Raw genomic sequence first — 23,838 nt, 5'->3', positions numbered from 1 at the left:
GACAGTTGGGGGCAGGCCCAGGTGTGTCCAGGCCCAGGAGTGCGCAGACAAAGGAGAGGGCAGTTATGTTGAGGGCCGGCCAAGGAGAAGGCAGGTCCAGGAGACTGCAGGCACTGGATGGAGCAGGCCCAGGATTGTGCAGGACCAGGAGTGTGCAGACAAAGGAGACGGAAGAAATGTTGAGGTCCTGCCAAGGAGAGGGCAGGTCAGGAGTGTGCAGGCCTAGGAGTGTGAAGACCGAGGAGTGTGCAGGACCAGGAGTGTGCAAGCCCAGGAGGGAGCAGGCCAAGGAGTGTGCAGGCACAGGAGAGTACAGGCCCTTTAATGTGCATACACAGGAGGGTTTAGGCCCAGGAGAGAGTAGGCCCATGTGTGTGCAGGCCCAGTAGAAGGCAGGCCCAAGAGTGTGCAGGCCCAAGAGTGTGCAGGCCCATTAGCATGCATACACAGGAGGGTTTAGGCCCAGGAGTGAGTAGGCCCATGTGTGTGCAGGCCCAGGAGTGTGCAGGACCAGGAGTGTGCAAGCCCAGGATGGAGCAGGCCAAGGAGTGTGCAGGCCCAGGAGTGTGCAGGCCCATTAATGTGCATACACAGGAGGGTTTAGGCCCAGGAGAGAGTAGGCCCATGTGTGTGCAGGCCCAGGAGAGGGCAGGAACAAGAGTGTGCAGGCCCAGGAGAGGGCAGGCCCAATACTGTGCAGGCCCAGGAGTGTGCTGGCACAGGAGTCTGCAGGCCCATGGGTGTACAAGCCCAGGAGTGTGCAGGCACAATATCGAGCAGGCCCATGTGTGTGCAGGCCCAGGAGTGTGGAGGCACAGGAGGGAGCAGGCCCAGGAATGTACAGGCCCTGGAGTGTGCAGGCACAGGAGGGAGCAGGCCAAGAAGTGTGCAGGTCCAGGAGTGTGCATGCCCAATAGTGTGCTGACACAGGAGTGTGCAGGCCCAGAAGTGTGCATGCACAGGAGGGTTTAGGACCAGGAGAGGGTAGGCCCATGTGTGTGCAGGCCCAGGAGAGGGCAGGCCCAGGAGCGGGCAGGCCCAGGAGAGGGCAGGCCCAGGAGCGGGCAGGCCCAGGAGAGTGCAGGCCCAAGAGTGTGCAGGCCCAGTAGAGGGCAGGCCCAATAGTGTACAAGCCCAGGAGTGTGCAGTCATAGGATCGAGAAGGCCCAGGAGTGTGCAGGCCCAGTCATGTGCAGGCCCAGTCATGTGCAGGCCCATGAGAGGGCCGGCCGAAGTGGGTACAGGCCCTGGTGAGAGCAGGTCGAGGAGAGTGCAGGCCCAGGAGTCCGCAGTCCCAAGAGAGGTCAGGCCAGGAATGTGCATACCCAGGAGTGTACAGGCACAGTAGGGAGCAGGCCCAGGAGTGTGCAGGCCCAGAAGTATTCAGGACCAGGGGAGGGCCGGACCAGGAGTGTGCAGGCCCAAGGGAGGGCAGGCCTAGGAGTGTGAAGACCCAGGAGTGTGTACGCCCAGGAGTGTGCAGGCCCAGGAGTGTGGAGGCACAGGAGGGAGCAGGCCCAGGAATGTGCAGGTCCTTTAGTGTGCAGGCACAGGAGGGAGCAGGCCTAGGAGTGTGCAGGCCCAAGAGTGTGCAGGCCCAGGAGTGTGCATGCCCAGGGATGTCCAGACACAGTTGGGTGCAGCCCCTGGTATGTGCAGGCCCTGGAGTTTGCAGGCTAAGGAGGGATCAGGCCCAGCAGTGTGCAAGCCAATCTGTGTGCAGGCATAGGAGGGAGCAGGCCCAGAAATGTGCTGGCCCAAGTGTGCGCACGATCAGGAGTGTGCAGTTCCAGGACTGTGCAGGCACAGGAGGGAGCAGAAGCAGGAGTGTGGAGGCCCTGGATTGTGCAGGCATACTAGGGAACAGGCCCAGGGTTATGCAGGCCCAGGAGTGTGCAGAGACACAGGAGAGGTCAAGTCCAGGAGTGTGCAGGCCCAGGAATGTGCAGGCCAAGGAGAGGGCATGACCAGTAGATTGCACGCCTAAGAGTGCGTAGGGCCAGGTGAGGTCAGGCGAAAGAGTGTGCAGGCCCAGGAGTATACAGGCCCAGGAGTGTGTAGGCACCAGATGGAGCAGCCCCAGGAGTGTGCAGGCCCAGGTGTGTGCAGGTCCAGGAGAGGGCAGTCCCAGGAGTGTGCATGCCCAGGAGTGTGCAGGCCCAGGAGTGTGGAGGCAAAGGAGGGAGCAGGCCCATGAATGTGCAGGCCCAGAAGTGTTGAGGCACAGGAGGGAGCAGGGCAAGGAGTGTGCAGGCCCAGGAGAGGGCAGGCCAAGGAGAAGGTAGACCCAGGAGTGTGCAGGCCCAGAAATATGCAGACAGAGAAGTGTTCAATCCGTTGAGTGGGCAGGCGCAGGAGGGGGCAGGACAAGTGTTGTGCTGGCCCAGCGGTGTGCAGGGCCAGGAGTATGCAGGACAGGAGGGAGCAGGCACAGGAGTGTGTAGGCCATTGTGTGTGCAGACCCAGGAGTGTTCAGTCCGAGGAGTGTGATGGGCCAGGATGAGCAGACCCAGGTGTTTGGAGGCCTAAGTGTGTGCAGGCACAGCAGGAACCAGGCTCAGAACTGTTCAGGCCCAGGGGTCTGCATGCCCAGGTGTCTGCAGACACAGGTGTGTGCAGGCCCAGGAGAGGACAGGCCCAGGAAAGGGCTGGCCCCGGAGTGTGCAGGCCCAGGAGAGGGCAGGCCAAGGACAGTGCAGGTCCAGGAGAGGGCAGGATCAGGACTGTACAGTCCATACAGTCCAGGGGTGCGCAGGATCAGGAGTGTGCAGGCCCGGGAGTGTTCAGACACAGGAGTGTGCAGGCCCAGGAGTGTGCAGTCCCAGGACTGTGCAGGCACAGGAGGGAGCAGAAGCAGGAGTGTGGAGGCCCTGGGTTGTGCAGGCACAGGAGGGAGCAGGCCCAGGATTGTGGAGGCACAGTAGGGAGCAGGCCCAGGAGTGTGCACTCCCAGGAGTGTGCAGGCCCAAGTGTGTCCAGGCCGAGGAGGGTGCACGCACAGGAGTGTGCAGGCCTGGCAGTGTGCAGGCCCAGGAAAGGGCTGGCCCCAGATTGTGCAGGCCTGGAGAGGTCAGGCCCAGGATTGTGCAGGCCCAGGAGAGTGGAGGTACAGGAGGGAGCAGGCCCAGGAATGTGCAAGCCATGGAGTTTGCAGGCACGGGAGGGAGCAGCCCAAGGAGTGTGCAGGCCCATTAGTGTGCATACACAGGAGGGTTTAGGCCCAGGAGAGAGTAGGCCCATGTGTGTGCAGGCCCAGGAGAGGGCAGGCCCAAGAGTGTGCAGGCCCAGGAGAGAGTAGGCCCATGTGTGTGCAGGCCCAGGAGAGAGTAGGCCCATGTGTGTGCAGGCCCAGGAGAGGGCAGGCCCAAGAGTGTGCAGGCCCAGGAGAGGGCAGGCCCAATAGTGTGCAGACCCAGGAGTGTGCTGGCACAGGAGTCTGCAGGCCCGTGGGTGTACAAGCCCAGGAGTGTGCAAGCACAGGATCGAGCAGGCCCAGGAGTGTGGAGGCACAGGAGGGAGCAGGCCCAGGAATGTGCAGGCACAGGAGGGAGCAGGCCAAGGAGTGTGTAGGCCCAGGAGTGTGCATGCCCAATAGTGTGCTGACACAGGAGTGTGCAGGCCCAGGAGTGTACAGGCCCATTAGTGTGCATACACAGGAGGGTTTAGGACCAGGAGAGGGTAGGCCCATGTGTGTGCAGGCCCAGGAGAGGGCAGGCCCAGGAGAGGGCAGGCCCAATAGTGTGCATGCCCAATAGTGTGCTGGCACAGGAGTCTGCAGGCCCATGGGTGTACAAGCCCAGGAGTGTGCAGGCACAGGATCGAGCAGGCCCATGTGTGTGCAGGCCCAGGAGTGTGCAGGCCCAGAAGTGTGCATGCACAGGAGGGTTTAGGACCAGGAGAGGGTAGGCCCATGTGTGTGCAGGCCCAGGAGAGGGCAGGCCCAAGAGTGTGCAGGCCCAGGAGAGGGCAGGCCCAATAGTGTACAAGCCCAGGAGTGTTCAGTCACAGGATCGAGAAGGCCCAGGAGTGTGCAGGACCAGGAGATGGCAGGCCCAGGAGTGTGCAGGCTCAAGGGTGTGCAGGCCCATGAGAGGGCCAGCTGAAGTGGGTACAGGCCCAGGTGAGAGCAGGTCGAGGAGAGTGCAGGCCCAGGAGTCCGCAGTCTCAGGAGAGGTCAGGCCAGGAATGTGCATACCCAGGAGTGTACAGGCACAGTAGGGAGCAGGCCCAGGAGTGTGCAGGCCCAGAAGTGTTCAGGACCAGGGGAGGGCCGGACCAGGAGTGTGCAGGCCCAGAAGTGTTCAGGACCAGGGGAGGGCCGGACCAGGAGTGTGCAGGCCCAAGGGAGGGCAGGCCTAGGAGTGTGAAGACCCAGGAGTGTGTACGCCCAGGAGTGTGCAGGCCCAGGAGTGTGGAGGCACAGGAGGGAGCAGGCCCAGGAATGTGCAGGTCCTTTAGTGTGCAGGCACAGGAGGGAGCAGGCCTAGGAGTGTGCAGGCCCAAGAGTGTGCAGGCCCAGGAGTGTGCATGCCCAGGGATGTCCAGACACAGTTGGGTGCAGCCCCTGGTATGTGCAGGCCCTGGAGTTTGCAGGCTAAGGAGGGATCAGGCCCAGCAGTGTGCAAGCCAATCTGTGTGCAGGCATAGGAGGGAGCAGGCCCAGAAATGTGCTGGCCCAAGTGTGCGCACGATCAGGAGTGTGCAGTTCCAGGACTGTGCAGGCACAGGAGGGAGCAGAAGCAGGAGTGTGGAGGCCCTGGATTGTGCAGGCATACTAGGGAACAGGCCCAGGGTTATGCAGGCCCAGGAGTGTGCAGAGACACAGGAGAGGTCAAGTCCAGGAGTGTGCAGGCCCAGGAATGTGCAGGCCAAGGAGAGGGCATGACCAGTAGATTGCACGCCTAAGAGTGCGTAGGGCCAGGTGAGGTCAGGCGAAAGAGTGTGCAGGCCCAGGAGTATACAGGCCCAGGAGTGTGTAGGCACCAGATGGAGCAGCCCCAGGAGTGTGCAGGCCCAGGTGTGTGCAGGTCCAGGAGAGGGCAGTCCCAGGAGTGTGCATGCCCAGGAGTGTGCAGGCCCAGGAGTGTGGAGGCAAAGGAGGGAGCAGGCCCATGAATGTGCAGGCCCAGAAGTGTTGAGGCACAGGAGGGAGCAGGGCAAGGAGTGTGCAGGCCCAGGAGAGGGCAGGCCAAGGAGAAGGTAGACCCAGGAGTGTGCAGGCCCAGAAATATGCAGACAGAGAAGTGTTCAATCCGTTGAGTGGGCAGGCGCAGGAGGGGGCAGGACAAGTGTTGTGCTGGCCCAGCGGTGTGCAGGGCCAGGAGTATGCAGGACAGGAGGGAGCAGGCACAGGAGTGTGTAGGCCATTGTGTGTGCAGACCCAGGAGTGTTCAGTCCGAGGAGTGTGATGGGCCAGGATGAGCAGACCCAGGTGTTTGGAGGCCTAAGTGTGTGCAGGCACAGCAGGAACCAGGCTCAGAACTGTTCAGGCCCAGGGGTCTGCATGCCCAGGTGTCTGCAGACACAGGTGTGTGCAGGCCCAGGAGAGGACAGGCCCAGGAAAGGGCTGGCCCCGGAGTGTGCAGGCCCAGGAGAGGGCAGGCCAAGGACAGTGCAGGTCCAGGAGAGGGCAGGATCAGGACTGTACAGTCCATACAGTCCAGGGGTGCGCAGGATCAGGAGTGTGCAGGCCCGGGAGTGTTCAGACACAGGAGTGTGCAGGCCCAGGAGTGTGCAGTCCCAGGACTGTGCAGGCACAGGAGGGAGCAGAAGCAGGAGTGTGGAGGCCCTGGGTTGTGCAGGCACAGGAGGGAGCAGGCCCAGGATTGTGGAGGCACAGTAGGGAGCAGGCCCAGGAGTGTGCACTCCCAGGAGTGTGCAGGCCCAAGTGTGTCCAGGCCGAGGAGGGTGCACGCACAGGAGTGTGCAGGCCTGGCAGTGTGCAGGCCCAGGAAAGGGCTGGCCCCAGATTGTGCAGGCCTGGAGAGGTCAGGCCCAGGATTGTGCAGGCCCAGGAGAGTGGAGGTACAGGAGGGAGCAGGCCCAGGAATGTGCAAGCCATGGAGTTTGCAGGCACGGGAGGGAGCAGCCCAAGGAGTGTGCAGGCCCATTAGTGTGCATACACAGGAGGGTTTAGGCCCAGGAGAGAGTAGGCCCATGTGTGTGCAGGCCCAGGAGAGGGCAGGCCCAAGAGTGTGCAGGCCCAGGAGAGAGTAGGCCCATGTGTGTGCAGGCCCAGGAGAGAGTAGGCCCATGTGTGTGCAGGCCCAGGAGAGGGCAGGCCCAAGAGTGTGCAGGCCCAGGAGAGGGCAGGCCCAATAGTGTGCAGACCCAGGAGTGTGCTGGCACAGGAGTCTGCAGGCCCGTGGGTGTACAAGCCCAGGAGTGTGCAAGCACAGGATCGAGCAGGCCCAGGAGTGTGGAGGCACAGGAGGGAGCAGGCCCAGGAATGTGCAGGCACAGGAGGGAGCAGGCCAAGGAGTGTGTAGGCCCAGGAGTGTGCATGCCCAATAGTGTGCTGACACAGGAGTGTGCAGGCCCAGGAGTGTACAGGCCCATTAGTGTGCATACACAGGAGGGTTTAGGACCAGGAGAGGGTAGGCCCATGTGTGTGCAGGCCCAGGAGAGGGCAGGCCCAGGAGAGGGCAGGCCCAATAGTGTGCATGCCCAATAGTGTGCTGGCACAGGAGTCTGCAGGCCCATGGGTGTACAAGCCCAGGAGTGTGCAGGCACAGGATCGAGCAGGCCCATGTGTGTGCAGGCCCAGGAGTGTGCAGGCCCAGAAGTGTGCATGCACAGGAGGGTTTAGGACCAGGAGAGGGTAGGCCCATGTGTGTGCAGGCCCAGGAGAGGGCAGGCCCAAGAGTGTGCAGGCCCAGGAGAGGGCAGGCCCAATAGTGTACAAGCCCAGGAGTGTTCAGTCACAGGATCGAGAAGGCCCAGGAGTGTGCAGGACCAGGAGATGGCAGGCCCAGGAGTGTGCAGGCTCAAGGGTGTGCAGGCCCATGAGAGGGCCAGCTGAAGTGGGTACAGGCCCAGGTGAGAGCAGGTCGAGGAGAGTGCAGGCCCAGGAGTCCGCAGTCTCAGGAGAGGTCAGGCCAGGAATGTGCATACCCAGGAGTGTACAGGCACAGTAGGGAGCAGGCCCAGGAGTGTGCAGGCCCAGAAGTGTTCAGGACCAGGGGAGGGCCGGACCAGGAGTGTGCAGGCCCAGAAGTGTTCAGGACCAGGGGAGGGCCGGACCAGGAGTGTGCAGGCCCAAGGGAGGGCAGGCCTAGGAGTGTGAAGACCCAGGAGTGTGTACGCCCAGGAGTGTGCAGGCCCAGGAGTGTGGAGGCACAGGAGGGAGCAGGCCCAGGAATGTGCAGGTCCTTTAGTGTGCAGGCACAGGAGGGAGCAGGCCTAGGAGTGTGCAGGCCCAAGAGTGTGCAGGCCCAGGAGTGTGCATGCCCAGGGATGTCCAGACACAGTTGGGTGCAGCCCCTGGTATGTGCAGGCCCTGGAGTTTGCAGGCTAAGGAGGGATCAGGCCCAGCAGTGTGCAAGCCAATCTGTGTGCAGGCATAGGAGGGAGCAGGCCCAGAAATGTGCTGGCCCAAGTGTGCGCACGATCAGGAGTGTGCAGTTCCAGGACTGTGCAGGCACAGGAGGGAGCAGAAGCAGGAGTGTGGAGGCCCTGGATTGTGCAGGCATACTAGGGAACAGGCCCAGGGTTATGCAGGCCCAGGAGTGTGCAGAGACACAGGAGAGGTCAAGTCCAGGAGTGTGCAGGCCCAGGAATGTGCAGGCCAAGGAGAGGGCATGACCAGTAGATTGCACGCCTAAGAGTGCGTAGGGCCAGGTGAGGTCAGGCGAAAGAGTGTGCAGGCCCAGGAGTATACAGGCCCAGGAGTGTGTAGGCACCAGATGGAGCAGCCCCAGGAGTGTGCAGGCCCAGGTGTGTGCAGGTCCAGGAGAGGGCAGTCCCAGGAGTGTGCATGCCCAGGAGTGTGCAGGCCCAGGAGTGTGGAGGCAAAGGAGGGAGCAGGCCCATGAATGTGCAGGCCCAGAAGTGTTGAGGCACAGGAGGGAGCAGGGCAAGGAGTGTGCAGGCCCAGGAGAGGGCAGGCCAAGGAGAAGGTAGACCCAGGAGTGTGCAGGCCCAGAAATATGCAGACAGAGAAGTGTTCAATCCGTTGAGTGGGCAGGCGCAGGAGGGGGCAGGACAAGTGTTGTGCTGGCCCAGCGGTGTGCAGGGCCAGGAGTATGCAGGACAGGAGGGAGCAGGCACAGGAGTGTGTAGGCCATTGTGTGTGCAGACCCAGGAGTGTTCAGTCCGAGGAGTGTGATGGGCCAGGATGAGCAGACCCAGGTGTTTGGAGGCCTAAGTGTGTGCAGGCACAGCAGGAACCAGGCTCAGAACTGTTCAGGCCCAGGGGTCTGCATGCCCAGGTGTCTGCAGACACAGGTGTGTGCAGGCCCAGGAGAGGACAGGCCCAGGAAAGGGCTGGCCCCGGAGTGTGCAGGCCCAGGAGAGGGCAGGCCAAGGACAGTGCAGGTCCAGGAGAGGGCAGGATCAGGACTGTACAGTCCATACAGTCCAGGGGTGCGCAGGATCAGGAGTGTGCAGGCCCGGGAGTGTTCAGACACAGGAGTGTGCAGGCCCAGGAGTGTGCAGTCCCAGGACTGTGCAGGCACAGGAGGGAGCAGAAGCAGGAGTGTGGAGGCCCTGGGTTGTGCAGGCACAGGAGGGAGCAGGCCCAGGATTGTGGAGGCACAGTAGGGAGCAGGCCCAGGAGTGTGCACTCCCAGGAGTGTGCAGGCCCAAGTGTGTCCAGGCCGAGGAGGGTGCACGCACAGGAGTGTGCAGGCCTGGCAGTGTGCAGGCCCAGGAAAGGGCTGGCCCCAGATTGTGCAGGCCTGGAGAGGTCAGGCCCAGGATTGTGCAGGCCCAGGAGAGTGGAGGTACAGGAGGGAGCAGGCCCAGGAATGTGCAAGCCATGGAGTTTGCAGGCACGGGAGGGAGCAGCCCAAGGAGTGTGCAGGCCCATTAGTGTGCATACACAGGAGGGTTTAGGCCCAGGAGAGAGTAGGCCCATGTGTGTGCAGGCCCAGGAGAGGGCAGGCCCAAGAGTGTGCAGGCCCAGGAGAGAGTAGGCCCATGTGTGTGCAGGCCCAGGAGAGAGTAGGCCCATGTGTGTGCAGGCCCAGGAGAGGGCAGGCCCAAGAGTGTGCAGGCCCAGGAGAGGGCAGGCCCAATAGTGTGCAGACCCAGGAGTGTGCTGGCACAGGAGTCTGCAGGCCCGTGGGTGTACAAGCCCAGGAGTGTGCAAGCACAGGATCGAGCAGGCCCAGGAGTGTGGAGGCACAGGAGGGAGCAGGCCCAGGAATGTGCAGGCACAGGAGGGAGCAGGCCAAGGAGTGTGTAGGCCCAGGAGTGTGCATGCCCAATAGTGTGCTGACACAGGAGTGTGCAGGCCCAGGAGTGTACAGGCCCATTAGTGTGCATACACAGGAGGGTTTAGGACCAGGAGAGGGTAGGCCCATGTGTGTGCAGGCCCAGGAGAGGGCAGGCCCAGGAGAGGGCAGGCCCAATAGTGTGCATGCCCAATAGTGTGCTGGCACAGGAGTCTGCAGGCCCATGGGTGTACAAGCCCAGGAGTGTGCAGGCACAGGATCGAGCAGGCCCATGTGTGTGCAGGCCCAGGAGTGTGCAGGCCCAGAAGTGTGCATGCACAGGAGGGTTTAGGACCAGGAGAGGGTAGGCCCATGTGTGTGCAGGCCCAGGAGAGGGCAGGCCCAAGAGTGTGCAGGCCCAGGAGAGGGCAGGCCCAATAGTGTACAAGCCCAGGAGTGTTCAGTCACAGGATCGAGAAGGCCCAGGAGTGTGCAGGACCAGGAGATGGCAGGCCCAGGAGTGTGCAGGCTCAAGGGTGTGCAGGCCCATGAGAGGGCCAGCTGAAGTGGGTACAGGCCCAGGTGAGAGCAGGTCGAGGAGAGTGCAGGCCCAGGAGTCCGCAGTCTCAGGAGAGGTCAGGCCAGGAATGTGCATACCCAGGAGTGTACAGGCACAGTAGGGAGCAGGCCCAGGAGTGTGCAGGCCCAGAAGTGTTCAGGACCAGGGGAGGGCCGGACCAGGAGTGTGCAGGCCCAGAAGTGTTCAGGACCAGGGGAGGGCCGGACCAGGAGTGTGCAGGCCCAAGGGAGGGCAGGCCTAGGAGTGTGAAGACCCAGGAGTGTGTACGCCCAGGAGTGTGCAGGCCTAGGAGTGTGTAGGCCCTGGAGTGTGGAGGCACAGGAGGGAGCAGGCCCAGGAATGTGCAGGTCCTTTAGTGTGCAGGCACAGGAGGGAGCAGGCCTAGGAGTGTGCAGGCCCAATAGTGTGCAGGCCCAGGAGTGTGCTGGCACAGGAGTCTGCAGGCCCATGGGTGTACAAGCCCAGGAGTGTGCAGGCATAGGATCGAGCAGGCCCAGGAGTGTGCATGCCCAGAAGTGTGCAGGTCCAGGAGTGTGCATGCCCAGGAATGTCCAGACACAGTTGGGTGCAGCCCCTGGTATGTGCAGGCCCTGGAGTTTGCAGGCTAAGGAGGGATCAGGCCGGGCAGTGTGCAAGCCAGCCTGTGTGCAGGCATACTAGGGAACAGGCCCAGGGTTATGCAGGCCCAGGAGTATGCAGAGACACAGGAGAGGTCAAGTCCAGGAGTGTGCAGGCCCAGGAATGTGCAGATAGAGGAGTGTGCAGGCCCAGGAGTGTGCAGGCCAAGGAGAGTGCACGACCAGTAGATTGCACGCCCAAGAGTGCGTAGGGCCAGGCGAGGTCAGGCGAAAGAGTGTGCAGGCCCAGGAGTATACAGGCCCAGGAGTGTGTAGGCACCGGATGGAGCAGCCCCAGGAGTGTGCATGCCCAGGAGTGTGCAGGCCCAGGAGTGTGGAGGCAAAGGAGGGAGCAGGCCCATGAATGTGCAGGCCCAGAAGTGTTGAGGCACAGGAGGGAGCAGGGCAGGGAGTGTGCAGGCCCAGGAGAGGGCAGGCCAAGGAGAAGGTAGACCCAGGAGTGTGCAGGCCCAGAAATATGCAGACACAGAAGTGTTCAATCCGTTGAGTGGGCAGGCACAGGAGGGGGCAGGACAAGTGTTGTGCTGGCCCAGCAGTGTGCTGGGCCAGGAGTATGCGTGCACAGGAGGGAGCAGGCACAGAAGTGTGTAGGCCATTGTGTGTGCAGACCCAGGAGTGTTCAGTCCGAGGAGTGTGATGGGCCAGGATGAGCAGACCTAGGTGTTTGGACCTAAGTGTGTGCAGGCACAGCAGGAACCAGGCCCAGAACTGTTCAGGCCCAGGGGTCTGCATGCCCAGGTGTCTGCAGACACAGGAGTGTGCAGGCCCAGGAGAGGACAGGCCCAGGAAAGGGCTGGCCCCGGAGTGTGCAGGCCCAGGAGAGGGCAGGCCAAGGACTGTGCAGGTCCAGGAGAGGGCAGGATTGGGACTGTACAGTCCCTACAGTCCAGGGGTGCGCAGGATCAGAAGTGTGCAGGCCCAGGAGTGTTCAGACACAGAAGTGTGCCGGCCCAGGAGTGTGCAGGCCCAGGAGTTTGCAGGCCCAGGAGTGTGGAGGCACAGGAGGGAGCAGGCCCAGGAATGTGCAGGCCCTGGAGTGTGCAGGCACAGGAGGGAGCAGGCCAAGGAGTGTGCAGGCCCAGGAGTGTGCATGCCCAATAGTGTGCTGACACAGGAGTGTGCAGGCCCAGAAGTGTACAGGCCCATTAGTGTGCATACACAGGAGGGTTTAGGACCAGGAGAGAGTAGGCCCATGTGTGTGCAGGCCCAGGAGAGGGCAGGCCCAATAGTGTGCAGGCCCAGGAGTGTGCTGGCACAGGAGTCTGCAGGCCCATGGGTGTACAAGCCCAGGAGTGTTCAGGCACAGGATCGAGCAGGCCCATGTGTGTGCAGGCCCAGGAGTGTGCAGGCTGAGTAGTGTGAAGGCACAGGAGGAAGCAGGCCCAGGAATGTGCAGGCCCTGGGGTGTGCAGGCACAGGAGGGAGCTGGCCAAGGAGTGTGCAGGCCCAGGAGTTTGCAGGCTAAGGAGGGAGCAGGCCCAGGCTAAGGAGGGAGCAGGCCCAGGAGTGTGCAAGCCAAGCTGTGTGTAGGCATAAGAGAGAGCAAGCCCAGGATTGTGCTGGCCCAGGTTTGTGCAGGATCAGGAGTGTGCAGGCCCCGGAGTGTGCAGACACAGTAGTGTGCAGGCCCAGGACTGTGCAGCCACAGGAGGGAGCAGGCTGAGGAGTATGCAGGACCAGGAGTGTCAGCCACTTAGGAACTCTGCTTCCCCCTGCAGTTTTTATCCTGCCAGGGCTGGAAGCCGTAATTAGCCAACTGAGGGAGGAAGGAAGGAGGTGGCCAGGAAGAAGAGGTATGCCCTGCCTTCCGCCCCTTCCTGCAAGTGGTCAGCCTGCAGCCTGGCCTCGCTGAGTAACTAACGTGGTGTTTTCATAGTCATGTGGTTAAAAAGTTCTGAAGTGTTATACCATGCTCCCACATAAATCTAAAATTGATTCAAGTTTTAATTGGTGGCAATAAAAGCAAAAGATAAAATAAAGTGAGGAAAGCGTGTAAACATCAGGCTGAGCCACAGAGCAGTGTCAGCAGACGTGCGGAAACACGTTTCCATTTCATCTGTAGAGCGTGTGTTGGTTTCTCAAGTTGGTACTTAATGAGACGTATTGCCACAAGCTCTGAAACCATGAAAACAGCTTTTTGCTGTTTGCATGTGCTAAATTCCCTGGAGACTGGCTGGGGCCCAGAGGAATGGGGAAAGGAATGAACTGAGGGATGAGATTTAGAGATTTTTGGTGGGGAGTTCTCTGGGGGACTAGGCCTTCAGCATCCTGTGGTTCCACCCCACTCTAACCACAGTTGCATCCTGGGCACACTGGCCTCCTGGCCTCTGTGCGCACTCACAGGGACACTGGCTCTGGAGGGACAGTTGAGGGTCAGTGCTGTTGCTAGGCTACGACTGTTCCGGACCAAACATTCCGAGCCGTTGAGCTTTGCAGCCAAGGTGTGGCAGCGAGACCTCTGTGGCTCTTCTGCAGCGCCAGCACTGAGATTGGGAGGTGGCAAGCGACCAGGAGGGAAGTGAGCGGTGTCGGAAGGCGATAAGCCAGATGAAGAAGAGACTCGCTAATTTCGTGAGCTGGGTGGACTTCAGCATCCACCAGAGAGAGCGCAGGAATCGTGAGAAGCCTGTGCCTGGGTATCATGTCCATAAGTGTGAGCTAAAGGAGTTCCACAAAGCCGCATATTTAGGTGACAAGTGTACAGTGGAGGAGTTGCTGACATATAAGAGAAATGTCATAGACAGCAGAGACAGGAAGAACAGGTAACAGCGGCGGGGCGGGCCTGGGAGGAGCTGCCAACTATGGTTGTTAAGACGTGAATTTTAAATTGCCTTCCCACGTGAGAGATGTTGAAGTGTGAGACTATGAGCATGTTAGAATCACTGAAGTACAGCGTTCTCTCTCATCCTTGCAGCAGCAAAGTAGATGCACTATCATTTTACTTCATTGAAATGTTGTCTTTGTAAAATAGTAACGGTAACAATTATAATATTACCAACGATTATTGAGCTATTATTTTGTGCAAGGAACTGCCAGACATTTTGCATAGCTTTTCATTTAAGCATCACAGTGGGGTCCTGTAAGATAACTACTACTTCACACCCATTTTGTTGATGAGTAAATTGAGGCACAGACAGGCTAAGTGAGAGCTAATAAGGACAGTGTTAAAGTGGAAGCCAGACCCAAGTTGATCTGAATCTCAACAGCATGCCCTTTCTATTCAAACAGGTAGTTCTCCCATTAATGCGGTGAGTAATAAGAGCTAATAAATATTATTCTTTCCCCATAGAAAGAAGTAAGATAAGACTAAATGTTAGTTTTCAAGGGGTAGGAATAGCATGCTGTTGAATGTTTACAATTACATGAGTAACTGTACCTTCGAACTAGTTCACTCTAATTTCCTAAAAAGTCCTCTCATGTTCGCAGGACTGCCCTACACTTAGCCTGCGCCAGCGGCCAGTCACCAGTGGTGGATCTCCTTACACAGTGTTGGTGTGATCTGAATGCTCGTGACAAGGAAGGCAAGACAGCTCTCATCAAGGTGTGTAGCAGCACGTGAGATGGATTGGATTTAATTACTTAGAATAAAAATGAATTTATCTGTTTTAAATATAACAAACTGCTGGAACTTGAGGAATGTTAACTTGGAATGCCTAGCACTTACAGTCTGTTTCTTGGTGTGATACCAACAGGCTGTACAATGCCAGAAAGAAGCGTGTGTCACTATCCTGCTGAAACGGGGTGCTGACCCAAATCTTGCGGACGACCATCAAAACACTGCTCTGTATTACGCCGTCTTGGCTGGAAATACATCAATTGCAGCAGAGCTGCTCCGCTATGATGCAAATATTGAGGCGATAAACAAGGTATAGCAGCTCGACTGACTTTATTTACAAGATATTTGAAATACAGGGTCTTTTCTAGCTACAGGTGTTTTATTTATAGTAATATGTATACTGAATACAATACATCAGGCCCTGTTATCATGGAAACAACTCCAAAGCCAAGGCCAGAGGCTAGAGGTAGTGCCCACAGAAAGGGCAGAGCTCTGTCTCCCAGCCACACTTGTACCCCAGAAGGAACAACTTCCCATTAGGAACTACCTGGGAGTGGGTGGTAGGCTCAGAGCCTACAGAAGATGAAGGCTTGCGGGGAGTGAAGTGATGGCAAGGGCGGGCTGCCTGCCTGGGGATGGGTGGGAGGAGGAAGGAACCCAGTACCCAGCAGGGGGAGCTGGGTGACTGCAGCTGGGCAGGGGAGGCAGCAAGCCACAGGCCCTGAGCACCCCAGGATCCCAGGTTCTAGAACCTGGGCAAGTGAGGTCAGGTCATGTTTGACAGCCAGCAGGGGCATTCATTTGTGCTGGTGGCCACATGGCCCTCCACGTACACCTTCACCTTGGGGTCTTCCATGCTCAACCTGGTGTAGCTCCCCTGCGGGGCTGTGGCTGTAGGTGGGGAGCAAGTGATGGTGAAACTGGTCCGCCTGCTTTTTCTCCTGGCTCTCCCCTGAAGATTTTGATTGTATAAATGTACTCAGGTCTAGACACAGGTATTTAGAAATGCTTCCCTGAGATTCTGATACAACCCTTGGTTAAGGACTATTGAATAGATTCGTGTAATACATGTAGATTCACAGATCTCAAAAGTAAGACATCTCTGGAAGAGCAGGGGTTTGATAGATGCTGCTTCTTTCAGTGCTCTCCTTTCCAGCCGTGTTAGCCTGACTTTTATCCGTCTCTTCCTGGCAATATTACCGGCAGCATCTATTGCCTTGAGGAATGGCTTCTTTTCCGTTCTAACCACTGATCATTCAGTGGCACTCAGACAGTCTTAGAAACTTGCTTGTGGTGAGTGATTCAATAAGTAGAGTCGGACCCTTTAAAGATTTTGCACCTTTTGTTCCCATCCAGGTCATTAGGTCAACAGGGTTTTTCTGATTGCAGTAATAGGAAATCATGAGCCTTCTTTTGGTTAAAGCTGTGTGATGGACTCTTGCAATCTATCTGTTAGATTCACTGAGCCCTAGCATAATCAAGGTGACAGTTTTTTTTAAATTAAAATCTAATGATTTACAGTGTTGAGATAGTTTCTGGTGTACAGCAAAGTGATTAAGTTATATGTATATATACATATATATATGTGTGTATATATTCTTATTCAGTTATATATATTCTTTTTCAGTTATATGTACATTCTTATATAGATACACACACACACACACACACACACACACACACACACACACACACACACATTCTTTTCCATTATGGTTTATTACAGGATATTGAGTATAGTTCCCTGTAGTATATACAGTAGGACCTTGTTGCTCATCTATTTTATATGTAGTAATTTGTATCTGCTAGTCCAAAACTGCTAATTTATTCCTCTCCCACCCCCTTCCCCCTTTGGTAACCATCAGTTTGTTTTCTATGTCTGTGAGTCTATTTCTGTTTTGTAAATAAGTTCATTTGTATCGTATTTTAGAATCCACATATTAAGTGATATCCTATGGGATTTCTCTTTCACTTTCAGACTTACCTCACTTAGTATGATAATCTCTAGGTCCTTCCATGTTGCTGCAAATGGCATTATTTCATTCTTTTTATTGGAAATGTTCTAATAATTTAGTTTCGGCCGTCTCATGACCTAATTATCCATTTGATTAACAATCAGGGAGAATTTGATACAGATAGATTGTAGTTTTAGTAGGCATTGGAAAAATTCTTGAAGTGGGTATTATGAGTCTTAATCACAATTTTTATTACATGTTGGGGCCCAGTGTTTTTGTGCGTAAGACATATGATTCTAAAGAAGGGCAAGGTTTTACATACAAATACTTGATTTATACCCAACTGTTTGGAAACACAGCAAACATAAAAACACAAGTGGGCTATAGACCAAACATGCCTGGATATGTTCAGTTTGTCTCCAGACATTGAGTCAACATTTAAAATTTAGGAGACTTGCACTTCAGAACTTCTCCTAAAGAATCAAATCTGGTCCCCCTTGAGCCCAGGCCTATGTGGTCTGCCCTGCAGAGATGGCCCCTTCTCGGCGGGGCGTGTGTCCTCCGGTGTGCTGTCCTCACTTGTGACCTTCACTTACTCGGGCCGCCTATGTTGCCTCTGTAAGCATTTGAATTTCCAATTCCTGTTGTATATTTTGATAAATATTTCAAGATTTTAAAGACAGTCTATATTAACTTATAGTCTACTTCGTATTTTATAATAATCCCTTAAGAGTGGGATGGAATTTTTCAAATTAGAATTTATAAGTTGGTTTAAGAAAAACTTTTTCTTTACATGCAAATAATCATGTTCCCAGTGGAAAGTCTGCAAGCTTTATGAGATTAGTCGTAGTTGTAATTGGATAGGTTATGCATGTTGCAGACAGACAGTATGGCATCTTTCTCCTCAGCGTGGTTCCTTAGAAGTGTAGTTGATTCAGTAGCTAAATGGTTCTCTCTGGAGCAGTGTTTAGAGTGTCAGGAGTAGTAGTTGAGCAGTAAGGTAACTAGAGAATGCCTGACACACGCTGCAATCGAAGTGAAGATTCTTGGAACCAGCAAATGTCTGAAGTGAGTGTCAGAGAATGACTTCACAGGGAAACTTTGGAAGAGGTCAAGGAGGAACCTTTTAAAGAGAAGGAGCACAGAGGGGCGAGGAGGAAGGGGCTAGTTTTTATTTACTTTATAGTGTATGTTTAAGTTCAGAGACTTAAGTTTTTAAATTCAGTTTTGAAATTTGTATGCAATTTTGTACATTGTCAACTGTTTTTACTATTTTACAGTATAACTTGACACCATTCTTACTTGCCGTCAGGAAGAACAAAGAAGAAATGGTCAAACTTTTGATAGAGAACGGGGCAAATGTACATGCAGTCGACAAGCTGCAAAGGTACAATAGTTTGTTCTCTCTCTCTCTCTCTCTTTTTTTTAATCTTAATGTTGTTCTAGAGTAGTAACAGCCAATCAGGAAGATTAACCTAATAAGAAGAGGATTAACTTAGAATCAACACATCATCAGTTAGGTAGAAAAGCAATTATTCTGCCTGGTGTCACAAAGAGCAGTATGCAGCAGGATTCATCTTCCTTTATGATAGTGACTGATGTCATTTGCAACCTGATTGTTTTGGTCATACAATCTTACAATAGTTCAGGGATTTCATTTTAGTTTTATTAGTATGGACTCTAATTTTAATTTACCTTATGAGACAGTGTTGAATTTCTTCATTCTTTATAATTTGTTTTAACCTTTTCTTGGTATATATTTTTTTCTTAAAAGACGCATATTAAACCAAGAGGAGTTTGTTTTGTCTTTTGGATGACTCTGCTTTAAATTACTTTCTTTGAAGGATACTGATGTTATTAGGTTATCACTAAGTGAGTATCACTAAGAGAGTAACTATCACCAGATACTGTGGGCTCATCAGTTCTTATCCTTTTTCATTTCTAGTACATTTTGATGTTTTTATTTTTAATTGATAATGATAGAAGGAAGAAAAATAGCTTTAGTCATTGAATAAACATTCCCTTCAAAGAAGACAAGTCTTTGGTGGATGATAAAGAGGAAAGAGCTGGGCTTTAGAGTCAGACGAGGTTGAAATCCCAGCCCTCCTGCTGGTCAGGGGTGTTACCTGGGGGACATGACTTAGTACCACCCAGTATGTTTCCTGACACGTAAAGGAGGGTCGTAGTACATCCTTCAAGGGTGGTTGTGCCTAAGAAAGACCACACGTAGACTCTTCAGGTTAGTGCCGGGCACATGCTCCTCAGCGTGATTCACTGCAGCCGTGACTATTTTTGTTGCCATTTTTATTCATATTACTGTTTTCAGCCTGCAAACAGCTTCTCCTTACCTGACCTCTAGCTGATTTTAAAGTATTATATTTCAGACTAGGGAAGAAATAGGGAATCCTTTATTTAAGCCTTTTCCTAGTTCAGACCAGTGACCTCAGCATCCTTTCTTGTCCTTCAGAGGACTTTAAATTAGCAACTTCTACTATGTGCTACCCAAGTAAGACAGGAGGCTTCTTTTTTGTCCCTCCATTTTGGCCTTGGAGGTCATTTGCAGAGATGAGCACTCGAGCATGTACATGGTCAGTTCTCCGGGGGTGGGCAGGATATTAACTTGGTAAAATAGATCAAATTAACTGTTTAAGCTAAATAACTAAGTTCCTAAGAGTGAAGTTGTCTCTCTTATTTTAGATCAGCACTGATGCTTGCCGTATATCATGACTCACCGGACACAGTCAAGCTGCTTCTTCAGAAAGGTGTTAATGCCTATTTGCTGGATGTACACGGACTGTCTGCTGAACGATATGCTCGTTGTAATGGTTTTAAACAGTAAGTGTTTACATTAAAGTGCCAGTTATCTCTAAACTGAGGTTGGAAATGACCTAACTGTGACTTGTTATGTGACAGGTGAGAGTTCCTAGTTGGGAGCAGGCACTTTGGGGATGGCAGTGAGACCCTCCCCATCACCAGCTGGAAACCAGCAAAAGGCCAGACTAGTGAGATGGAGCAGTGGGCACAGGGTTCTTTATCTCAGGGTTTGTAAGACCTTTATCCTTAGGATCCTACTGGTCTCCATTTCATCCCAGTGTAACCCCTGTGCATGGAGTACAAATAATGCCACATATCTGATTTTTCTAACTAGTTATTTGGGTCTTGAAATGTTCAGTAGAGCAGGAAATCCTGTATTTTCCTTTGGGGACTTTCTTCTATAATCTTCCTCTTGAATTTTCCAGGAACCTAAGGGATTCCCTAAGATCACAGTGACAGTCCTCTCCCACAAGGCACTGGGGCAGGGCGAGGGCATGCTAATCGTTCTCTTGTTTCCCTTGATTCTGTTGCTGCAGCGTTGGTACTAAAACTGGTTTTAACAGGATCTCCTCGGCAGCTGGGGCTGGGGTCTGGATGTTGCTCTCTAAAGACCTTTAATAAAATTTTAGAAGAAGAAAAGGAAAAAGAAACTGGTCCTGCAGTCGGGTCGTGATTGACCTCTGCTCCCGGGATGCCTGTGCTGATCCAGTTTCCGCGGCCTTCGTGGCGATGGACACGTAAACTTCTGCGTGACGGCTTGTTTAGTTCTCATACATATGCTTGTATGAGGTCATGTATTTATAAATAAGTTTAACTGCAAGTTATATAGTAGCTGAGGTGCCCTGAAGTATAAACCATGAAGAACAGCTAATCACCGTAATTTGTAAAATTTTCTGAAAACTACCACATTTAAATGTTACACCTGTGAAAGAAAACACACATTGGGTTTTATTTGGGATTCTCAAATAGTTCCAGCATTAAAGTTCAAGAACAAATTATTCCATTCTTCCACTATTTCTCTGAGCATCTGGGGGATACATTATCTCATTAAATCTTCATAATACTCTTATGAGTATTAATAACTAACTGCCTGACAGTAAGATCCCGGTTTTATAAAGGAAGACTTTGAGCTGAAGAGAAGCACCTTGTCCAGGAACAAATAGCTGTTGGTTATAGAGCTGGGACTTCTGAGTTCGAGATACTTTGTATGTGTCAGGCTCGCTCTAGTTAACTTACTGAGCTGTAGTGCCCTCAGTTCATGACTACTTCACCTTACTTTTTTTCTTTTTGAATTCTACATCCTAAATTTAAAAGTGTAGGTTGCACAAATTTGAAATACATGGGGCAATTGAAGTTTTGATATTACCTGTGATACTGTCTGAAATAACCTAAGAATTTAATACATTTGGTAATTGTTTTTCATATTAGTATTCAAGTAGTAATATTTATCACATTTTTTTATACATAGCCTCTCCCAACTGATTGTCGACTACAGAGACGGAAAGATACCAGCTATTCCCCCTCAAAATAGCGACCTAGGACAGAGTTCTGGTAATAAGTTACTCTTGTTGGCCCTACCATAGATAAAGAAAGTAAGATTGAGGAAATTTTGATAATGAAAGAGCAGTGAAAAAAGCCAGTGTGTAAATTTTGTGTGTGTTTTTATTTTTTTAATTAATTTTTTCTTAATGGTCTAGTATTCAGAATTGTTTAAGAAGTTAATTGTAGGTAATTTAAAATCTGAGACAATATTGTCTGAAAAGAAATTCATTTATTTAATCAAGGCCCCTGAAATCCCATATTACATCTTTGTGTAAATAAGAAAAACAGGTTTTTAACTTTGTTGTACATTTCCTGTAACATTATAACAAGTTGGCCTTGTTACAGAACTGGCTCTTTAATTTTTACAGCAAATGGATTACATTGGGTAAACGAATGCTACTTATTGCATAGTGATTAGTCTCACTAAAAAGTGATTGTCTTTATAACTGGGAGCTCAGCGTTACCTTCCTGGTGCTGTAAACAAATGGCCAACAATTAGAGCTGCACAGCTGGGCCAGTGTGCAGCATACTGCACACTGTTTTTTAAAGGTACCTAGTGATAGGGCAGAAGTCAGGAAAGCAGTGCCTTGCTGAGAAGCACTGGTTACTTTTCACATCATTACACCAACAAGGGCTCGCTCTCACCAGTTTCATTCCTCAGAAGTGCAAACAGAATGAGATACGTTGTCTGCATGAGAGCCAGATGATTTCTTCTTTTTTGGGGATACTTGTCGTGAAACTATTTTGTTAGAACAAGATTTTCTATTGCCATTAGTTAAAGGATTGTCATAATAAATACTCAGGACAGGACTCAACAAATTGTAAAAAAAAAAGTACAGAAGTGCTTCACATAAAAAAAAAAAAGATGATGACTGTGTTGCCTAGATGTGACTCCTAGCATGCTGTTCAGTCTGAACTGTATGAGGGCACCTTTAACTTAGTACACCTTGATCAAGCAAAGAACTTCTGTTGTAGGAAATACAAAGATGGAAAAGACAGAGTTTTAGTCTTCAAGGTGCTCATAACACAACAGAGTTGTCCCTGGTTAATGTCTGTATATTTTTTAAACAGGATTTTCAAAGAAAACATTCTTATCTGTTAATTCATCCACTTAACAGATGACTATCAAGTGTCTTTTAGGTGCTAAGCACCACTCTGACGTTACAGAATGCAAACAGGTCACAAGCACAGTTCCTGGCCTCCGGGAGCTTGCTACCGTCATCCTCATTTTTATGATTGGCTTTACTTTATTCTGTGCTTACTGTGTCCCAGAGCCCACTAGGACTTTGTAACTGTCTTTATGTATTTTTTATTGGTATTTAATATGTACCAAATACTTTTAAGTCCATGGTGAGGAAAGAAGTTTTTTAAAAGTGGGTTGGATGTCAGGTAAGCCACGCAGAGCGAGTAGAAGTTTGCCAGGGAAGGAGGCAGAAGTTCAGTGTTTGGTGGGCGGGACATCTTTGAAGATTACATTTGGCAGAAAGGACAGCGGTGCAGAGGCTAAGATGTGCCAGTGAACTTTGCAGGATCGATGAGTTTCATTTTGTTGGTGCAGAAAGGATGCTGTAGGAATGGTTGGGAACGAGGTGACTACCTAGCTCAGGCACGCTTCTGAAAGCCTTTCTGGTACTATAGGAAGTAGGTCTGCTGTAGACCTTGGGAAATTTGTCAGAATGCTTTTAGGTGCAAATAATAATAGGAGCCCTAAGTAACTGGCTAGAGCAACAGGAGTCAGGATTGTTTAGAAGGTTCGGTGATGTCATCAGGATCCCAGACGCTGTCCCTCCTTCAGCTGTGAGGCTGCTGGTGTTTGATGTCGCCTTTCCTGGTCTGCTGATTGGCAGCAGCTCCAAGCGTCATCTTCTCACCTGACAGTATCCGCAGGCGAGGAGGGCTGCTTCTCTCTGCATGTTTCCTGTTAACTAGGAAGGAAACAGAGACGCTCCCGGTAGACTTCCCCTAGCATCTTATTGGCTGGGCTACATCACATGCTCATTCCTAAAGCAGCCACTGGGAAAGGAAATGCAGTTACTGTGATGACCGTAAGACAATCATTTCTCTTTTCGCAGCTAAGGAGAGCTTACCTTCTTCGCATACTGGGGCAGAAAACATCGAAGAAAAGTTGCAATTGTCCAGCAAGGACAACGAAGAAGAAAAGGTTGTCGAGTTGGGAACCAGCAATGGCAGCCACATGGATCCACTGAAGAATGTTGAGCAGAAGAGTAAGAAGATTCGGCCCTTTGAGTCTTAGGGTTTCCTGTTATGACATAAAGCAGGGATGCACAAGCTTTTTCTGTAAAGGGCCAGAGAGTCAATATTTTAGACCATGTGATGTCTGTCACATCCACTCATGCCTGCCATTGCAGTGTGAAAGCAGCCCTAGACTGTATGTGAGCGAATAGGGATGACCGTGCCCAGACAACATGAGGTTGACAAAGCCGAATGGCAGGGTGGGTTTGTCCCATGGGTATCATCCAGAAATACCATGCTATGTAAGCTTGACATTGTCAGTTTATGATACTGATTCTACTAATGATTATCATTCTTTTGTGAGTCTCATAAAGTTTGGGATTTTGGTCCTTGTAAACAGCAGTTCACTTTAAAATATCAAATTTGGATAAACACCCTCTTTTTTTGATAAATATAAAGGAGGGGAAGTGGTTTTTATGCATTAATTACTTACCAGGAGTATACTCCGTATTCACTCAAGTGTGTAGTCTCCAGGTGTGGTCCCAATGGAATGCTTTTTAACAAAACAGTGATCTCATACTTTTAATATTCTGTATTTTTCTATTGCCCGTATAAACTCTATTTTACTTTCTTCTTTAATAGAGATTTCAGTGATTAAGATTGCACCGAGGCTTGAAGACGTCTCTGTAAGCCGGTAGGATTTTATGGATTTTTAAAAATTACATGCTGACTGAGGGAACACAGAGAAAAGAAACAAGGCTTGTTGAGTGTCCTACTCTGGGTTAGACACCGTGTTATGTACTTGACATTTGTTACCTCGTACAGTCACCACAACAGCTTTGCAGAGTAGCTGTGCTGTTATAGCTTACTTCTAGTTAATTAGGCAGCTGTAGCTTAAGGAGGTTGACTAGTTGACCCATGATTCCATGGTTAACAAGTAGTTAACCTGTGACTTAACCATCAGGCAGCCTGGCTCCCAACTCTGCTTTCTCATCCCTCAGCATAGACTTGTGTGACTTGTTTGTTTAAAGAAATGAACTCACTCATTTATGATGTGTATTTTTCTTCAAAGTATTTCACCCAAACATGATATTGATGATTCACGGCCTCCATCAGATGGTAACTTAGATCTTGCTGCCAAGGTAAAGTGTTTTCTTGTGAAATTAACTTTTCTGCTCTGAATTTA

The 23,838-nt window shown here is 52.2% G+C and overlaps 1 protein-coding gene across 3 annotated transcripts in view; it reads left to right on the top strand.

Annotated features, from left to right (window-relative positions):
• The first annotated feature begins 11,836 nt into the window (after window positions 1–11,836).
• The window catches only part of LOC140688711 (ankyrin repeat domain-containing protein 26-like), a 50,185-nt gene continuing 38,183 nt past the window's right edge, over window positions 11,837–23,838 (top strand). For 2 of the 3 annotated variants that reach the window (XM_072948440.1, XM_072948439.1), the window contains exons 1-9: window positions 11,837–13,354; window positions 14,019–14,133; window positions 14,285–14,458; window positions 17,384–17,490; window positions 18,801–18,938; window positions 20,386–20,468; window positions 22,532–22,684; window positions 23,295–23,346; window positions 23,725–23,794. In XM_072948440.1, the coding sequence (XP_072804541.1) occupies window positions 13,140–13,354; window positions 14,019–14,133; window positions 14,285–14,458; window positions 17,384–17,490; window positions 18,801–18,938; window positions 20,386–20,468; window positions 22,532–22,684; window positions 23,295–23,346; window positions 23,725–23,794 (1,107 nt within the window). In that variant the 5' untranslated portion in view covers window positions 11,837–13,139. Of the gene's footprint in view, window positions 13,355–14,018; window positions 14,134–14,284; window positions 14,459–17,383; window positions 17,491–18,800; window positions 18,939–20,385; window positions 20,469–22,531; window positions 22,685–23,294; window positions 23,347–23,724; window positions 23,795–23,838 lie in introns of those variants that run through there. The other variant, XM_072948441.1, reaches the window with a different exon arrangement.

Source organism: Vicugna pacos, chromosome 23 (assembly GCF_048564905.1).
Source record: "Vicugna pacos chromosome 23, VicPac4, whole genome shotgun sequence".
Taxonomy (NCBI): domain Eukaryota; kingdom Metazoa; phylum Chordata; class Mammalia; order Artiodactyla; family Camelidae; genus Vicugna; species Vicugna pacos.
Note: the sequence above shows the minus strand (reverse complement) of the source record. Positions and strands in the feature narration are given on the sequence as shown.